Raw genomic sequence first — 16,716 nt, forward strand, 5'->3', positions numbered from 1 at the left:
AGTTGGTGTGCTATCTTATGACAACAGTGGACAAGCAAAATGCTGGTGGACCTGCTCTGTCTAAAGGGATGCACAAATTAGAAGGGGGAATTCACAGGTTTTCAGAAAGCTTCAAAATCTGTTACTTGGAACACTCTGATTACTGATGCATTTAACTAGGAAACACAACTTATTATTAGGTCTCTTCCCCTAAAAGGAAAAATCACTTTCCAGCTTGTTGTGAAATACTTTCATATTTAGCTTCTTTCTGAAAAGTGTTTGGCTTAAATGTTACTTTATCATCTCACTTTTAACTTGAAAGTGAGCTTCATAATCTTAGCAACTTTTTATTAAAGAAGTATATATGAATATCGTGGTTGGAACTTTTTTTTAACCTTAAGCCTAATTAAGGACCACTGCCTGGAGAGACTCTCATGTTTGCTATTTGCAGTGATTGAGAAAGCCAATTAAAGCAGGCAGCAAAGATAGTAGATAGGAAGTGTCAGTCATATTTACAGACTTCAAAAAATAACATGTTATTTTAAAACCATCAAAAATATACTGCTGTCACAAAATGATGTGGAGAAATCAGCATTTATTTACCAGCATTATGAGTATAATGAGCTCTCTACGAATTCCCTACCATGCAGTATTTGGAAGACAGGCTTAAACCACAAGCTTATAAAAACTGTTTCTAGAGAAAGTAAATGAAAATAAACCCTCTCATATAAATAAGGCACACATTTAAGTACATCCTTTGTAAGATACATTGCTTAATTTGATAATAACCTAAGTCTAAAAGCTAAATCTAAAGCTAAGGAAAAAAAACATTCCAAATGAGACAAGCTCTGGTAACTCCAGAACAATGACACTTACCAAACTTTACCCAAAAAGTCAGGGTGACTAATCAATGTTTTAGAAACAGATTACCAAGATGACCTGAGAAGTATACTACTGTACATGGAGCCTGAAGTTAACCTTTTATGTAAAAAAATAAAAAGTAAAAACCAAAAAATTATATCAGATGACAAAAATAAAAACTAATAAAAAATTCAAAAATCAAAAGATTTTATATTTAAATTTATTCTGGATATGTTCACTAGATATGTGATTTTATATTTAAATTTATTCTGGAGATGTTCATTTTTCTGGGGAAGAAAAATCAACTCCTGAGGCCGGTGCTGTTAACGCTCCACCTATGATGTCCTCATCCCACATGGTGCTGGTTCAAGACCTAGCTGCTCCACTTCCCATCTGGCTCCCTGCTAATGCCCCAGGGAAAGCAGCGGAAGATGGCTCAGGTCCTTGGGCCCTGTACCCATGTAGAAGATCCAAAGGAAGCTCTGGGTTCTGGCTTTAGCCTGGCCCAGTCCTGGCCATTGTGGCCATGTGGGGAGTGAACCAGCAGATGGAAGATCTCTCTCTCTCTCTCTCTCTCTCTCTCCCTCCCTCCCTTTCTCATCTCCTTTCTAAAACTCTGCCATTCAAATAAATAAAAAATAAATTTTTTTTTTAAAAAGAGAAAAAACTCCTAATGAAAAGAGCTCATATTTTTACCTCATCAATATACTGTTAGAAATTAATTTTATTTATGTTTTTGATTCAAACTTGCAAGTCATATTTACTTGCAGAATTTTTTTTCATTTAAATGTCATATGGAGCTGGTCAATATGATTTAATTTGTTCACTAAATTTTCTAAGGGGGAATTTGGGAGATTTTTTTAAAAATTCAGGGCAAGTCTTTATTTTTTTACATCAATCATTAGGCTCTATGCCCACCCTCTCCCCCATTCCAGTATGTGTAGGGACAGCACCAAGTGCTATTTCTCCACCAGTATCTTGATGAAACATGTTACTCCCTTTCTATGGGGCACAGGCAGGACAGGAGAGAAAAGACAGACTAAAATCTCTAAGAAACCAATTTCTGAAAAACACACATTTCAGTATATATACAGGGAATGTTGTAAAAGTAGGATGAGAGCATTTTATCCAGATTAAGACAGAGAATACCCTCAAATAGCCAATCTTGGTATTGTGCATTACAAATAACTTGCTGCTGGCCAAGCAAAGCTAGAGATGGGGTTCAGAGAGAAAATGTCTGTTCTCCTAAGGTCCAGTTCAACTCAAGTACTTGACACACAGGATAAGGAAGGGGAGTAAAACTGTATTCTGCACGCATCTCCCCCACCACCAAATTTAAAGCAAAACATAAATATAATCAAGTAAATAAAGACCTTTTAATCCACAAAGGGTGTCAATTATTTATTGAAAAAGCTTTTAAAAATCAGGCAAAACTGAAGCTTGCCGAGATGGGGACTAGGCTCTAATAATGTTCATGAGAAACAAAAGAAACATAAAATCCGCGAGCTTCTGAAATAAAGATAAAAAGAAAAGCTGAAGAAATAAACTCAATTCTCAGAACCCTAAGAGATTGTTTCTAATCTCTGATGATTTTTTAACATCTCTGGGCCCAGTATTTCCTTCTTTCAATAGCTAATAAATCTTAAAATTGCTAAGTGCCTAGAGTAGTCTGAGCAATAGCTGCACATTATAAATTCTGCTATGTTCCTTACGCTACCCAACATTTGGATTGTTTGAACCTTTCCTCCTTTAGTATTAAACTGAATTCAACATGGAAAAAACCTCAGAAGACAGGATACACAGAACATCTGGTTACTGAGGGCAGCCTCCTAGCTAACTTAGCAGTGGTTCTGACTAACTCTGAAATAAGGTTAAAACCAAGTTGTATCAATTAAATCATGACTCAGAGGAAAGGGGAAATGAATTATATTTAAACCATGGTTCTCAAAACTCTTCCCTACTTGACTTCAAAACATATAAATTTCTCTATGTCAAGCCAGTATTTGAACATTTTTGTTAAGCCTATTTCTACCATGCTAAGAAATAAAAGAATCAAACACCTTTATATATATAAAAGTTTTCTGTTACTGGTCTCAGTGACAGAACTGACCAGTAACAAACTGCTCAGACATAGATAAGTCTTTCTGAACTCAAACTAAAAAGTGTTGTTTCATGTGCTCAACTTCCAGAAAACCCAGAGCAACTCCTGTGATTCCTGGTATCACTTAACTGGAAACCAGTTAGAAGCAGAGGGCTAGGGAGAATATACCAGGTCAATAGAACATTCAGGCTTAAAAAATAAAGTACAATTTTAGTCTAGACTAGGTCATCAAATGTGTGTGGGCATACAATTAAAAATAATTATGTTTTAAAAATCCCAAATAGTTGTCTTCCAAGGTGTTATTTCAAATTTTAGCTTACATTAGACTGTCTTCTTCTGGAGATGTGGGGAGAGAAGCAAATTTAGACACAACGAGATAACTGAAGAGCAATTTCAAAAAATGCTGAACTGAATCTTTTAAAAGCAATTGATTCATCAATGCCTTAAGTGAGATAAAAGTTGGAAACCCTTTCACCTTAACAGTCTGATGGTATAAGGCTCAGGCAGAGATTTAATCTTCATCTTTCATTAGATGCTAGAATGTTCTACAAACTGAGCAGGCTGTAGAAAGAAAGGATTCCTTATTATCTACAACCACCTTTCTTTAATTTACATGTTCTTTCTAATGAAAGTTTCTAATAAGACAGCCATAATCTAAATCTCATACAGAAGCCTCAAACTACAAAACACAACAATGACAACAAAAAACCCCAAGTTAAGTGAACCTATCAAAATTCTCACTACAAAATTTGATTAATTTGGATGAACCTTATAAAAGTAAAACAACCTCTTAGGAAATCACACAGACTATTTTAGAACAGTCCACAGTCACATTCTTGCCTGTCACTAGACAAGCAGTACTAACTTGCCCAATGGAAAGGAACGCAACTCTGATTTTTGGCCATTTAATCTGTCTTGATTTTAGCTCATTCAGGCAGAGCTAAAAATTTATGAAAAACTGCCCAAATAAAGTTGTTTTCCTTTTTTTTAAACCCCAAACACATGGACTGGGGAAATTCAGTCACTAAAAAAATGTGTAATCCCTTTGGATATAGATGTTTAACTTTTTAGTTTTTAAATTTTACTGTGGAATTAACTATTTCATAAGTTAATTTATCATCAATCAGCTGACTCAATAGTAGCTTAAAATTCTTAAGTAATCTGAAAGAATAAATGTAACACGCTGGATTGTCAGTTTAAATGAATCCATATTTGTTCACACTTGTTTGCACCTTTAATTTACCTGAAGCCCATTCCCTATTATCATGTTATACAGAACTACAGATCTTGAAAACTCTTTGGCAGTGAGATTTCAAAAAAACAAAAAAACAAAAAAACAAAAAACTCTATTATGTTTATAGACAAGGGTAGAAAAGCTTAATGTTTGATCCAATTAAAAAAAATCAAAACTAACAGTCATTTACTAATATTTAACAAACAGCTGGTTTCCCTACTTCACTTCCTACTCAACTTCTTTCCCTCCCCCACCAGACAGGAAACTGCTTCTGACAACAAATGAATCAGCTAGAAGGTAAAAGCCTGCAGCCACCAGCTCTCTGAGGTTCCTAATTGCCAACACTTAACCAAAAACGGATCCATCCTCTCCCTCAGCAACATCTACTGAAGAATTAAAGCCCGTCAGTGTAAAAGATTCATTAAGCTTTATGAAAAAGGCTAACAGGTTAAAGGAGGAGGTTGATTTTGTCAGGGGAAGAAGGCCAGTCAGCAGGCCCAACGTGCAGAGTTGTACACAAACCCTCTGCCAGAGTAATGCATATTATACAAACGTTGACACTGTCCATTCTCACAACTCCAATTTGAGAACAGAAAATGGTGAGCACACCAATGGAGTTGGTTTGAACTATCTTTCTAAAAAATCTTTGGGAATTACAGTTAATTTATGTATCAGCTAAGGCCTATATTGATATACACACTTCCAAACACATTTTCTCTTTAACCAGCACATTGAACATTTTAAGTAATATACAAGTATAGTTTATCCATGACTCCATAAACATAAAAATTCTATCAGCAGCACCAAAAGCGTGAAGATCTTTCAACATAATCTTGGTAGAGCTTAACTTTTAACAAGGTTTAAATGACACATTTTAAGAGTGATTTTTAAAAAGTAAAATTCACACTTTAAAACATCATAGACACTCATCCTAATTTACAAACTGAATTATATGCAACGTAACTACTTTTAGGCCTTATCTTTTACAAGAGGCAGAAGCCTAGAAGCTATCAATAACCTACTAAAATAAGCATAAATGTGAAACTAAGAACAAAAGTGTATTTACCACAATTATTCCCAACAACGTTTGAGAGATTTCAAGTGCGCCTCTTACCACAATAGCATGAGGAGAATGCACTAAAGGCTTTAGTTCATTCAGGTCATTTTCTGCCTGCAAAAATTGGTATAAAAGAAAAACAGAAATGTCACGAAATGCACATCAGATATACAATTTTAGCAGCAGTCACACAGCTCTAGATGCCCTACTTTACCTTATCCCAGTCTCCTTCCATGACATGATTTCGGAATTTGGTAGCAGAAGGATGTTCTAAACGACATCCTGACTCTTGCATGAGGAGATCAACAGTCTGGCTGCAGGAGAGATACAGTGTAAAAAAGACCTGACCAACTTCAGGGTTTTACTCTTCCAAATAAACTAAATGTCTATGAAAACAGTTGCAAAGTTTTTACACTAACCTCATGATGAAGGAAAAACTTGCTTTAATGTGCTTGGTTAAGTCAAGTTGATGTAAAACTGCCGTTTACACGTATTTCTAGCCATGTTAAAAACCTTCCTTGAAACCAGAATCAAAACAAGTTATTCCTACTTTTGCTTTTGAATGCCTCAGGAGTGAGTTTGAGGGGTATAAAACTTCTAAAAATGGGTTGGAACCAATAGAGCAAATAAATGAAAAGACAGGACCCATACGCCACCCACAGCACTGCATCTGAAAGCTAAAAAGTGGGCGCTCCATACCAGGTGACGGGGGTGACCTGTGCCAGGTAGAGCTTTACAGCAAGGTATTACGTGCAGATGGAAATTCTAATAGGTCAATCTTTTAGATTAAAATAAATCCAGCATCAAAAATCATTTCCTTTCTCTCTATACTAAAAATAGCAAATTTACTATGGTGTAGGTTCCAAACAGTCACGAGTTATTTCCTCCTGCTGCTGTCGACTTGCTTCTTGTCTAAGACAGTTCTGTTCACATTTACAAAATCTGCTTTCATACTAATCCTTTTCCTTAGGGAGCAAAGTAAAATCTTCCTCGGATCGAGTTTTCTGAGAGCTGAAAAGATCCATCAAATGTCGTTTCTTCCATCAGTTATTCTGGCCTTTAAGGACCACCGTTTCACCAGCCTCATACACTTGCGTCTGTGGTCACCCAGCCATATCTTTCAGCTAAAGAGTGTGCAAGATCGGCCTGAACATCAAAATATGTCACTCTGTGAAAGTGTTGTCCCTCTCCCCACTCCCCACCAAATCCACGGATCCAAAAATCACACAGTGGCCAGGCTGAGAGCTAATTTTAATCTGCACTTTGAAGCTAGGAAACTGACTGTTGCATGTTTCCCTCTCCTTCCTCTCATTCTGCTTCTGCCTCTGGCACCTCCTCCACCGGGCTCCAGGGCACTCCCACCCGTCCTACCTTCCACCCCCCCACGGCCCAGTTTTTCTTTGTGTCTCCACCACGGTGGTCTGGGGCCAAGGTCGGGGTCTACCTTCCCCCTACGTCAGGTACACCAGGCCACCTAAACCGCCTTGGAAAACAAACCATTCACCAGAGCAGATGTCCCCTTTTCAGAGGCAATCGCTCTTGGTGTTCAACCGCGGCCTCCCGTACACATATGGGCCCTCAAATGGCATCAATACGGCCGGCCTCTTCCTTCTTTATCCCCACCAGATTTATTCCACGACCCCGTTGCACAGGATCCCAGCCCCTCAGCGCCTATAAACACTTGTAGGTGATTGTCTTTCCTGATTGGTAGTTTGCCTGGGCTGTTGTCTGTCATGGTTGGGGGTGGGGAGGTGTCCCACAAAGATGCCTCTGAGATACACTTGAAAAACAAATCCTCCAAGGTTCATTATTTCCAGCAGCTCTAATCCACCCCTCCCCCACCAGCGGCACAGACACGCTCCCGCATCTGTCTTTATTGACAGACAATTAAGCTCCGAAGGTGTGCGGGGAGGGGTCATTCTTTGGTTTCTGCCAGCCCTCCCCAACTGCCCAACCGCCCATCCCGTCCGGGCCGCGTCCTCCCGGGCCCCGGGTCGTGGCGTGCCCGCCGGTCACCCTCCCTCTCCGACCCAGAGAGAGGGCTCGCTCCGGCCGGCCGGCCGCCCCCCGCCGCCGCCGCCCGCCTGGGCCTCGTCCCTCGGTCTGTCCTTCACCAGCTGCCGACAACGGATACTTACTTGAGCCCTAAGCCATTCAAGTGCTGTCCTATTAGCCTAATGACATCCTCATCTGACTGCGAGAGCCGCTTCTTCTTCTTGAGGCTGCTGCCCAGGTCCGGGGTGGCCAAGGCAGACGAGGCGGCCGTGGTGGCGGAGGCAGCTGCGACGGTGGCGGAGGCTGCGGCGGCCGCCCCGCCTGGAACCCCGTTATTGACACTCAGGCTGTTGCTATTGTTGCTGGCGGCGGAGGGGGCGGAAGGCAGGAGCCCATTGGCGTGGGCCAGGTCCCCCGCGGACGACGACGACGAGGGCGACGACTCCCCGTTCTGGGCCGACAGGCAGGCGAGTTCCTGGGTCTGTCCCTGGCCCCCGCCGCCCCCTCCGCCGCCGCCGCCGCCGCCTCCTCCTCCTCCTCCTGCCCCGTTGGCCTGCATGATGCTGCCGCTGACCAGGCTGTGGCCGCTACTTCGGTGGGGGACGGCGGCGGCAGGGGCAGCAGCCGGGGGAAGTCCCACCACTACCACCACCGAGGAGGAGGAGGAGGAGGACGACGACGACGACGAGGACGAGGACGACGAGGACGGAGGGGAGAGGCCTGCTCTGCCTGCCGAAGCCCCGGGCTCTCCTGCTCCCTCCGCCGCCGAGGCTCGGGGTTTCTTCCGCGGGGGCGGGGAGGCTCCGCCGGTGTCCGAGTCGGAGGAGGAGGAAGCGGAGGCCAGAGTTTCCTCGCCGAGAGAGGCCGTGGTGGGAAGCCGGTAGGGCGAGGCGGGGGAGGGGAGGCGGGGGCCGGGGCGGGGGGTCGGGGCGAGGAGGGGGCCGGGGCGGGGGTCAGGGCAGGAGGGTGGGGGGTGAGGGGAGGAGGAGGAGGAGGGGGAGAAGGAGGATCCGGGCCCTTTCCCCCCCCCCCTCCCGGAGGCAGCTCGGGGTGCGCGGCCCGGGGGTCGCGCCGGGGGGCGCCGCGGGGCGGCTGCGGGGGCGCGGGGCCCGCCGCTGGGCTGAGCCCAGGCGCGGGCGGCGGCGGCGGCGGGCGGCAGCGGAGGCAGCTGCCGCCTCTGTCCTCGGGTCCGCTCAGCTCTGCTCCCTGGTGTGTTGATTCTTCCCCCAGCTGCTGCCTAATGGAGTCCAGGCGCTCGCGTCACAGGAAATGCCTATACTGCCCTCCTCACTCACTTCCGGTGGCAGGTATGGAACCTATAGGGGGCCTGTCACCCGGCACGTGCGCCGGGGGCAGGCCGGGGTGGAAGGGGAGGGGGCCGGCGGGCCGGCGGGGCGCGACCCGACCCCGGCCCGGACGCGGCCGGGCCTCGGCGCCGCTCGGGCCCGCGCCCCAGCGCCCTGGTCGGGGCGGGTTCGGCGGGCGGCCGGCGGGAGGCCTCCGTCCCGGGCCCGGGGTGCGTGCGTGCGTGTGTACCCCCGCGCGAGCTGCAAGTGTAAGGTGTGCGGAGCGACTGCGGACCCGCCGTCGCGGGCCGGAGGTGGGAGTCGGGCAGGTGGCGGGTTTTGCGGCGAGAGCTTGGAGGCACAGGGTGGCGGTAGGCCGCTGTGACTCGCTAGATGGTAACAGGCCTCCTCGTTTTAAGGTGGAAAAACTAGAATTTCCACGACCGGGTGCCCCACACGGTTGCTTGCCCCCGGGGGCCAGCCCGGAAGGTTTGAGATGCTGAGCCGATGAGACCCGTGCTGCGTCCCGGGCAGACGCAGTGTTCTGTGGGGGTGTCTGACGGGACAAGAAGTCAGGAAGAGGCCTCGGCGGGTGTGGAGGAGGGGAGGGACTTCGCCCGTGGGCCTCCGTTCTTTGAGCACTTGTCCAGCCGGGAAGCAGTGACATGCAGCAAGCCGTTTCCTCATATATGCATCCTAAGGATGATTCAGGCTCCAGTGCAGACTCAGGCTTGACATGATTATGTGGCATGTGGGGCTCTGTGTCACCGTCACTCCCCAGTTCATGTAGAGGTAGGCATGCAGCCAGCAAGACCAGGGCTGAATTCATCACTGGGGAAAGATCGAGCATACCAGCAAACAGTTGTTCACACGTCTGTGGTACAGACCTGAGCGTACAAACATTTTCTCCCAAGGTAAATGAATTTTTCTCTGAAGTAGTTTCTCTTGGCGGGGAGGGGGCCCATAGACTCAACTAATACGTTTTATATCTCTAACGTGTTCCTCAGGTTAACTTTGAGGCCTTTGGAGATGGTCTTCTTTTCTTATTTAGACGTATAGTAAAAATTATGTGAATGAGTTTTTTTTAAGATTTGTTAATTTATTTGAGAAGCACAGTTACAGAGGGAGAAACAGAAGTCATCCATCCACTGGTTCACTCCCCAGTTGGCCTCAATGGCAGGAGCTGAGCTGATCCAAAGCCGGGAGCCAGGAGCTTCATCTGGGTCTCCCTTGTGAGTGTGGGGGTCCAAGCACTGGGACTATCTTCCACTGCCTTCTGAGGCCACAAGCAGGGAGCTGGATCGGAAGTGGATGAGCAGGACTCGAATTGGTGCCCGTATGGGATGCCAGCACCACAGGTGGAGGCCCAGTGAGTTCTGTTGATTCTCAGAGTGGAAGAAGGGAGAGGGTGCCCAGTGCAGGATCTTACAGGAGACTTAGCTTTGTAGTCCTTTCTTAAATATGTTTCCAGGTGGCAGCTGTAATTACAAGGTGACTCACAAATGATGTTTATATTCACCTGACACAGACCTGAGAGCCCGCTGAGGTTCATAGGGCACTGTCAGTGTATCCAGCCGAGCCAGAATTACTAGATAGTTAACACCTTCCGACATCCCTTTTTGTATATTAACTTTTAACTTTAGACAACCTTATTATTAAAAGGGTTGGTGTTGTTTAGGCAAAATTTAATTTTTGAAGAATGGTTTTTCATCATTTAGTAGGCCCATAGCAACCCTGAGGATGCTTCTGAATAAAGTCTATGGCTTTTACATAGGAAATAATCACTTACTGGTAGCCACAGACAAGGCTCACACTTTACTGACGAGAATAAAATGATGAAAGGAAAAAGAAATTGGATGCCATCACTGTTCAAGCTTTTTTTTTTTTTTTTTTTTTTTTTGACAGGCAGAGTGGACAGTGAGAGAGAGAGAAAGGTCCTCCCCTCGCCGTTGGTTCACCCTCCAATGGCCGGTGCACTGCGCTGATCCGAAGCCAGGAACCAGGCACTTACCCCAGTCTCCCATGGGGTGCAGGGCCCAAGCACTTGGGCCATCCTCCACTGCACTCCCGGGCCACAGCAGAGAGCTGGCCTGGAAGAGGGGCAACCGGGACAGAATCCGGCGCCCCGACCAGGACTAGAACCCGGTGTGCCAGCGCCGCAAGGCGGAGGATTAGCCTAGTGAGCCGCAGCGCCGGCCACTGTTCAAGCTTGATATGCACATCCCAGCTTTTCTTCTTTTTAGGTATCTAAGACTGCTCTTACTAAAATTCTGAAATTATGATGTCCATGTGTATACACATTTCTGTATACTAAAACACAGCTTGAGAACCTGTAGTAAGAACTCTGGGTCTTTTTAGAACCAGGTCTCAGGTCCACGTGTAGATGAGGAATTCTAAAATCCCACTCATTACGCCCAGAGACCTTCAGCAACACTGTTACTTACAATATAAAATCCAAATTATTCTTCTTTTAAAGATGTATTTTCTTATTTGAAAGGCAGAGTTACAGAGACAGAAAGGGAGAGACAGAGAGAGAGGTCTTCCATCTGCTGGTTACTCCCCAAATAGCCACAAAGGCCAAGGCTGGGCCAGGCCAAAGCCAGGAGCATCATGTGAGTCTCCCACATGAGTGCAGGGGCCCAAGCACTTGGGCCATCCTCTGCTGCTTTCCCAGGTGCATTAGTAGGGAGCTGGATCAGAAGTGGCGCAGCCGGGAATCAAACTGGCACTCATATGGGATGCTGGCATTGCAGGTGGTGGCTTTACCTGCAACACCGGCCCCCAGATCCAAATTCTATCCTTGTTCTTCCTGAGCTTCTCTGTGAACCCTTTGCTACTGTCTCCTAAATGTGCTGAGCTCATTTCTTCTCAGGAGTCTCTGACCACACCCTCCCATCAGCTCTCCACCTTTCTGATTCCAGTCAATCTTGCTAGAATTGCTTGTTTTTTCCTTGCCTTTCTTAAATATTTACTTATTTATTTAAGGGAAGAGAGACAAAGAGAACATTCTCCCAACTGCTGGTTTACTCCCCCAAATATTTGCAATGGTTAGGCCTGGGAGTGCAACCCTGGTCTCCCCAGAAACTCAATTACTGAGTTATCACTGTGGCCTCCCAGGATATGCATTAGCAGGGAGCTGGAGTCAGGAGTCAGAACCAGGAATCAAACCATGGAACTCTCAGGTAGGACATGGGCATCTTAGCCACTGCACCAAATGCACACCCCTTGTCCCATTTCTCGCCTCCCCAGGGAGCCGTTCCTGACTCCAGCCTCCCAGCCCTCTTCGCCAGTGTCATTTGTTAGGTCTTTCCATCTGGAAGGCTGTTGGTTGTTAAGCCCCTTCTTCAAGTCATCAGAGAGGATTGCTACACCTCTGTCTTCACCTTCCTCCTGGAAAAGACTCAGGTGGGCTTAGGGATAAAGGCCCAAGTTGTCTTTTGGGAAAAACAAATTGAGTCTGTATTTAGTATTTGAATCATTTGGATCAACTTCTGTACTGTTTTAGCAGGGCTCTGTATGACCAAGTAAGAAGTGACTTGGTGTGCTAGAAAGTGCAGGCCGAGCTTTCAGCTGTATGCTCTCTCTCAGGGATGCTGTGCAATTGGTAAAGAGTGCTGGCTGGATCCACTGTCATCTAAGGCCTTCCAACTCTGAGAGGTCTCTGATCTGTGTGCAGTGAGACTCACAGCTAGTGTCTGCATTCCGGGAGGACAGGATCTGTGTATTGTTTGTTGAAGCCAGTGTTTTTCAGATTGTGGGTCACAACCCACGATATCAATTTAGTGAGCCATATTTAGTATTTTTAAAATGACCTGGGGAAGTATACAGACAGAATATCCAGGTAGGTCACTCAGAGGAGGGATGATTATTACTTTGTGAAACTTTGCTTCAGTGACAGACACCTGTCTGTGCTTAACAAAGTAAAACACATTCCTTCTGTAGCTTGCTCTCAGAAACGTTTGCAAAACACTCGCAGAAAGCCAGTCCTGACCGACTAGGAGGCGACTCAAGAAGAAGGGAATGGATGTGACAGATCACCAGCACAGTCCAAGGCAGTGCCTGGAGGTTAGCTCCTGTCAGATTTTAAAAGGTTGAGGTAGTATGAGATTTGTAATAAAATATAAAGCCAGATTTCCACAAGTCTTTCTAAACCAGTGGAAACTGCTAGTCTTCTACCAAGATTTAAGTTTGGTATCGGAATATCAATATTCAGTTTATTACATGTCTGTCAGTTGTCAGGATATCAGGTGTCTCTGAGGAGGGGTGTATTAATTTCTGTATCTCTGGTTCTGTTCCTAGTATTTTTTTATTTTTATTGTTTTAGTTTGGGATTTATCGGGCTTGAGCGGGCTAGAGAGAACTCAGAAAAGCTCAGTGCTGGGAGCCGGCGTCCTCGGTGAGCTTGCCCGCCAGGGGCAAGTCGCCGGACTGGGCTGCCCTTCAGTCTTCTCCTCCTCTAGGTGGGGCCAGTGACTCCGGCCTGTCTGTCCGGTGGAGTTGGTGTGTGGGTCAAAGGCGATCATGAATGTGACAAATATTTGGAAAAATACTCTGTTGAAATGTTTCAAAATAAATTTAAATCTGCGCCCATTGCCAAAAGGAGTTGAAATAGCCAAGGGCAAAGGTGTGAGATGGCTTTGATCTTGCTGTTTCTGAGTTGGGGACCTATGGTCGAGCTCTGGCCCCAGCTCTGCCGCTCAGCCTCACCCCTGTGTAGCTCTGGGCAGACAGCTCGGAATATTCTGTTTTGTGTTGGTCTTCCCGAGAGGGTGAAGGGCACGGCCGTCTGGCAGTTTTGCCCACTGCTGCGTGTGTGTCTCCGCAGCGCTTGCTTATTTTCTCTCTTCTACAAACATTCCGTTCATGCCACGAGCATTCAGTGCCCTCCTGTGAGCAGGGTAGGGGCGGCACACCAGGTGGGTCTGAGAGCAGGAGAGGCCGACTGCTTTGCCGCAGGAGCCTACACACTCACAGGTGAGCAGGCTCACCTTCGTCTCAGCTGAAAACAACCCTTCACTCAGGAGCCATCTCAGGCTGTTCCTGCGTGCAAATAACAGGGGCCAGGACGCTTTGTGAAAACAGTGGCATGACCCACAGGAAGGAGATTGTTCTTTCCCCACTAAGCAGCTGGGCTAGACTGCTAGGAGCAGTCAGTACTTGCTGCGCTGACTTTGTGGTAGGTCATGTAGAGAACATGAACAATGGGTGCAGAGACAGTCGCTGAAACATTGTAAGAGCCAAGTGGAAGCAGTAAAAACCATGCACTGAAATGCATGTAGTGCTGTGGGTGTGTTAGTGAAAAATGCATGTGAGAACGCAGCGTGCCTGATAGTCATTTTGGCAAATGAATGAATGTGTGGGGCATACATGACTTATTTTCTGGTAGGACAAAAAAGTGTACTTAGTGGTTTATTTTTGAGTGAAGGGGCTGAGATACTAAGGAGGGAGGTTCTTATTTCAGTTTGTAGCTCTCTGCACTCTGTATATCTTCTAAATATACGTCAGGACTTTTAAAAAGCGTCAGTACAAGGACCGGTGTTGGGGAGTAGCAGGTTAAGCTGCCACCTGCAATGTTGACATCCCATATGCGCACTGGTTTGAGTCCCAACTACTCCATTTCCGATCTGGCTCCCTGCTAATGGCATGGGAAAGCAGTAGAGGATGGCCCAAGTGCATGGGCCCCTGTACCCATGTGGGAGACCTGGAAGAAGCTCCTGGATCCTGGCTTCAGCCTTGCTCTCACCTGCCATTGCAGCCATTTGGGGAGTAAACCAGTGGATGGAAGATTTCTCTGTTTCTCCACTCTCTCTCTAACTCTGCATTTCAAATAAATAAAATAAATCTTCAAACAAAAAAAAAGTCAGTAGAGATTATTGGGTTGTAAGATTAGAAATAATTTGGCTTCCTTTTTCTGTATTAATGTTATGCTTTTGAAGCACTCATGTTTGTAAAAGAACACTCAAAAGCCATCCAAATATTCATGAGCGCTTAATCATAGTAAAAATATGCCAGATGAAACGTTATGTGTATTTCATTAAGTATATTTTTTAAAAAAATTCCTTTTCATTACCTGTGTCTCTTGCATCCTCAGGCTGCTCTCTCTCTACATACACACCTCCATCTCTCATTTGGTTAAATTCATCTGGGAATAAAGGGCAAAAAGACATTTCTATTTATTAACTTTGAAAAGTGGATAAATAATTAATAGCCCCAGGAGTCCCTGCGTGGACAGACAACAGGCCCTTTGGGCAGTCATCCTCGTTCTTGGTTTCAAGTGTGCTGTTCATCTCTCTGGCTTTATGATAATCATAAATAATATTTAATGGCAAAACCATTATGAATGCTAACAACCACATTCTAATTATTACTAGAAAATTTGTTTTCTGAATTAGAAGCCCATTTAGAGGTGTTAGACTGGTGTCTAGACATTTAAAACTGAAAAAAATCTTCAAAATTGGAGTGAGTAGTTAAAAAGTTTTAAAAATTGTTGAAAGGGTCTCTGGATTTCTTTGATAAGTTACTTTTATTTTAAACTTGCATTACTTAATAAATATTAAATGTATAAGCAAACTTGAAGCTTTGTAGCCTTAGGGAAAAAATGAACCGAGAAGCCACGAATGCCAGTTGTTAGCAACAAAGGAGCCAAACAGTTCCTGACTTCCTGATGCTAGATGTGTGGTGCAGGGTTAACCCAGGCCGATGGACTGAGATACTTGCTGGTTCTACCTTGAAGCTTCTGGGGTTTACATTTCTACATGTAAGAGCAGCCTTTCTCAGTTCTCATATGTTGCTTGCTTGTTTTTTTTTTTTTTTTTTTTTTTTTTTGTTCTTTTTTTTTTTTCAAAGACTGAGTGATTTGAAAGGTGGAGTGACAGAGATCATCCATCTGCTGTTTCACTCCCCAAATGGCCCCGACGGCCAGGGTTGGGCCAGGCTGAAGCCAGGAGCCAGGAGCTTCATCCAGGACTCCCATGTGGGTACAGGGGCCCAAGTACTTGGCCCATCCTCTCCTGCTTTCTCAGGTATGTTAGTAGGGAGCTGGATGGGAAACAGAGCAGCTGGGTCTCAAACCAGTGTCCATAAGGGATGCTGGCATCGCAGGTGGCAGCTTTACCCGCTATGCCATGATATCAGCTCAGCTCCCTCATATATTTCTTCTTCTTTTCTTCCTTTCTTTCTTTCTTTTTTTAAGATTTGTTCATTTGAAAAGCAGAGTAGCAGAGAGGCAGAGGCAACGATAGATAGGTCTTCTCTCCATTGGCTCACTCCCCAAATGGTCACATTGGCCGGAGGTGAGTTGATCTGAAGCCAGGAGCCAGGAGCTTCTTCCAGGTCACCCATATGGGTGCAGGGGCCAAGGACTTGGGCTATCTTCCACTGCCTTCCCAGGCCATAGCAGAGAGCATAGGCTCGAAAGTGGAGCAACTGGGACCTGAAACAGCACCCATATGGGATGCCTGCACTGTGGGCAGCGGCTTTCCCCCACTACACCGCAGCAACAGCCCCACCCCTCATATATTTCTGAAAGATAAGGATGTCCACTTTCTGCCACAGCTTTGACCTCTTTGAATGTCTTTGGCTATCCCCAAATTATTGATGATACTCTGGCATAGAAATAGATGTGCTTTCAAGGGTTGGCTGCAGAGCTTCAGCTAATGTCCACTCGTTCCATCCTTACCTTGTCTTTGACTGTGGCAGGGCTTCCCTCATCACAAAATCAGTAACAGCAGGGTGGGCCAGGCGTTGAAGTACTTTACACACAGTGTGCTGTTGGAATCCTCCCATCAGCTGATGACGTGTGTACTGTCATTGGCCCCAGGTGATAAACAAGCACAGAGACCGTGAGGCCTGGTGCCAGTGTGTGGAAGAGCTGGGAGCACAGGCTTCAGCACCCTGCCCTCAGCCTCGGTTCTGCACTGCTTCTCAGAGGTGGCTGGTGGGGAAGTTGGGAAAGTAGTCCTTGATTGCACTGCCTTAGGAGTCGAAAGAGCCCTGCAAAGCCTTTCTCAAACATCACCTCTTGTGTATGTGAGACCTTGGCCTCTCACCTCTGAAGCCTGCGTCTATGTGAGCCCCTTGGGAATGCTGAAAGGCTTCCTTCCTCCAGAACCCTGGGAGGGGAGCCTGCACTCTCCTTGTGAGGGTGCAGAAGTCCTTGTCTCCTTGCAGGCATTCTGCCCGGTGGGGACAGCACACCAAGCTA

At 45.9% G+C, this 16,716-nt stretch overlaps 1 protein-coding gene and 1 long non-coding RNA gene across 11 annotated transcripts in view; one reads left to right on the forward strand and one right to left on the reverse strand.

Annotated features, from left to right (window-relative positions):
* Positions 1-8,437, reverse strand: part of WDR26 (WD repeat domain 26) — a 56,618-nt gene extending 48,181 nt beyond the window's left edge. For 3 of the 8 annotated variants that reach the window (XR_016218887.1, XR_016218886.1, XM_017347764.4), the window contains exons 1-3: positions 7,371-8,416; positions 5,447-5,546; positions 5,242-5,346 (exon numbers count right to left, since the gene is read on the reverse strand). Coding sequence is in view for 4 of the 8 variants with exons in the window: in XM_017347764.4 (XP_017203253.2) it covers positions 5,242-5,346; positions 5,447-5,546; positions 7,371-7,786 (621 nt within the window). In the remaining 4 variants the exon portion in view is untranslated. Of the gene's footprint in view, positions 1-5,241; positions 5,347-5,446; positions 5,547-7,370 lie in introns of those variants that run through there. The other 5 variants (XM_051820596.3, XM_008268354.5, XM_017347765.4 and 2 more) reach the window with 4 other exon arrangements.
* Positions 8,438-8,695: 258 nt separating this feature from the next.
* LOC149122548 (uncharacterized) overlaps positions 8,696-16,716 on the forward strand; it is a 150,252-nt gene continuing 142,231 nt past the window's right edge. For all 3 annotated transcript variants that reach the window (XR_016218888.1, XR_016218889.1, XR_016218890.1), the window contains exon 1: positions 8,696-8,827. This is a non-coding gene — a long non-coding RNA (uncharacterized LOC149122548). The remainder of the gene's footprint in view (positions 8,828-16,716) is intronic.

Source organism: Oryctolagus cuniculus, chromosome 13 (genome assembly GCF_051225735.1).
Source record: "Oryctolagus cuniculus isolate XC-2025 breed Fujian yellow rabbit chromosome 13, ASM5122573v1, whole genome shotgun sequence".
Classification (NCBI taxonomy): domain Eukaryota; kingdom Metazoa; phylum Chordata; class Mammalia; order Lagomorpha; family Leporidae; genus Oryctolagus; species Oryctolagus cuniculus.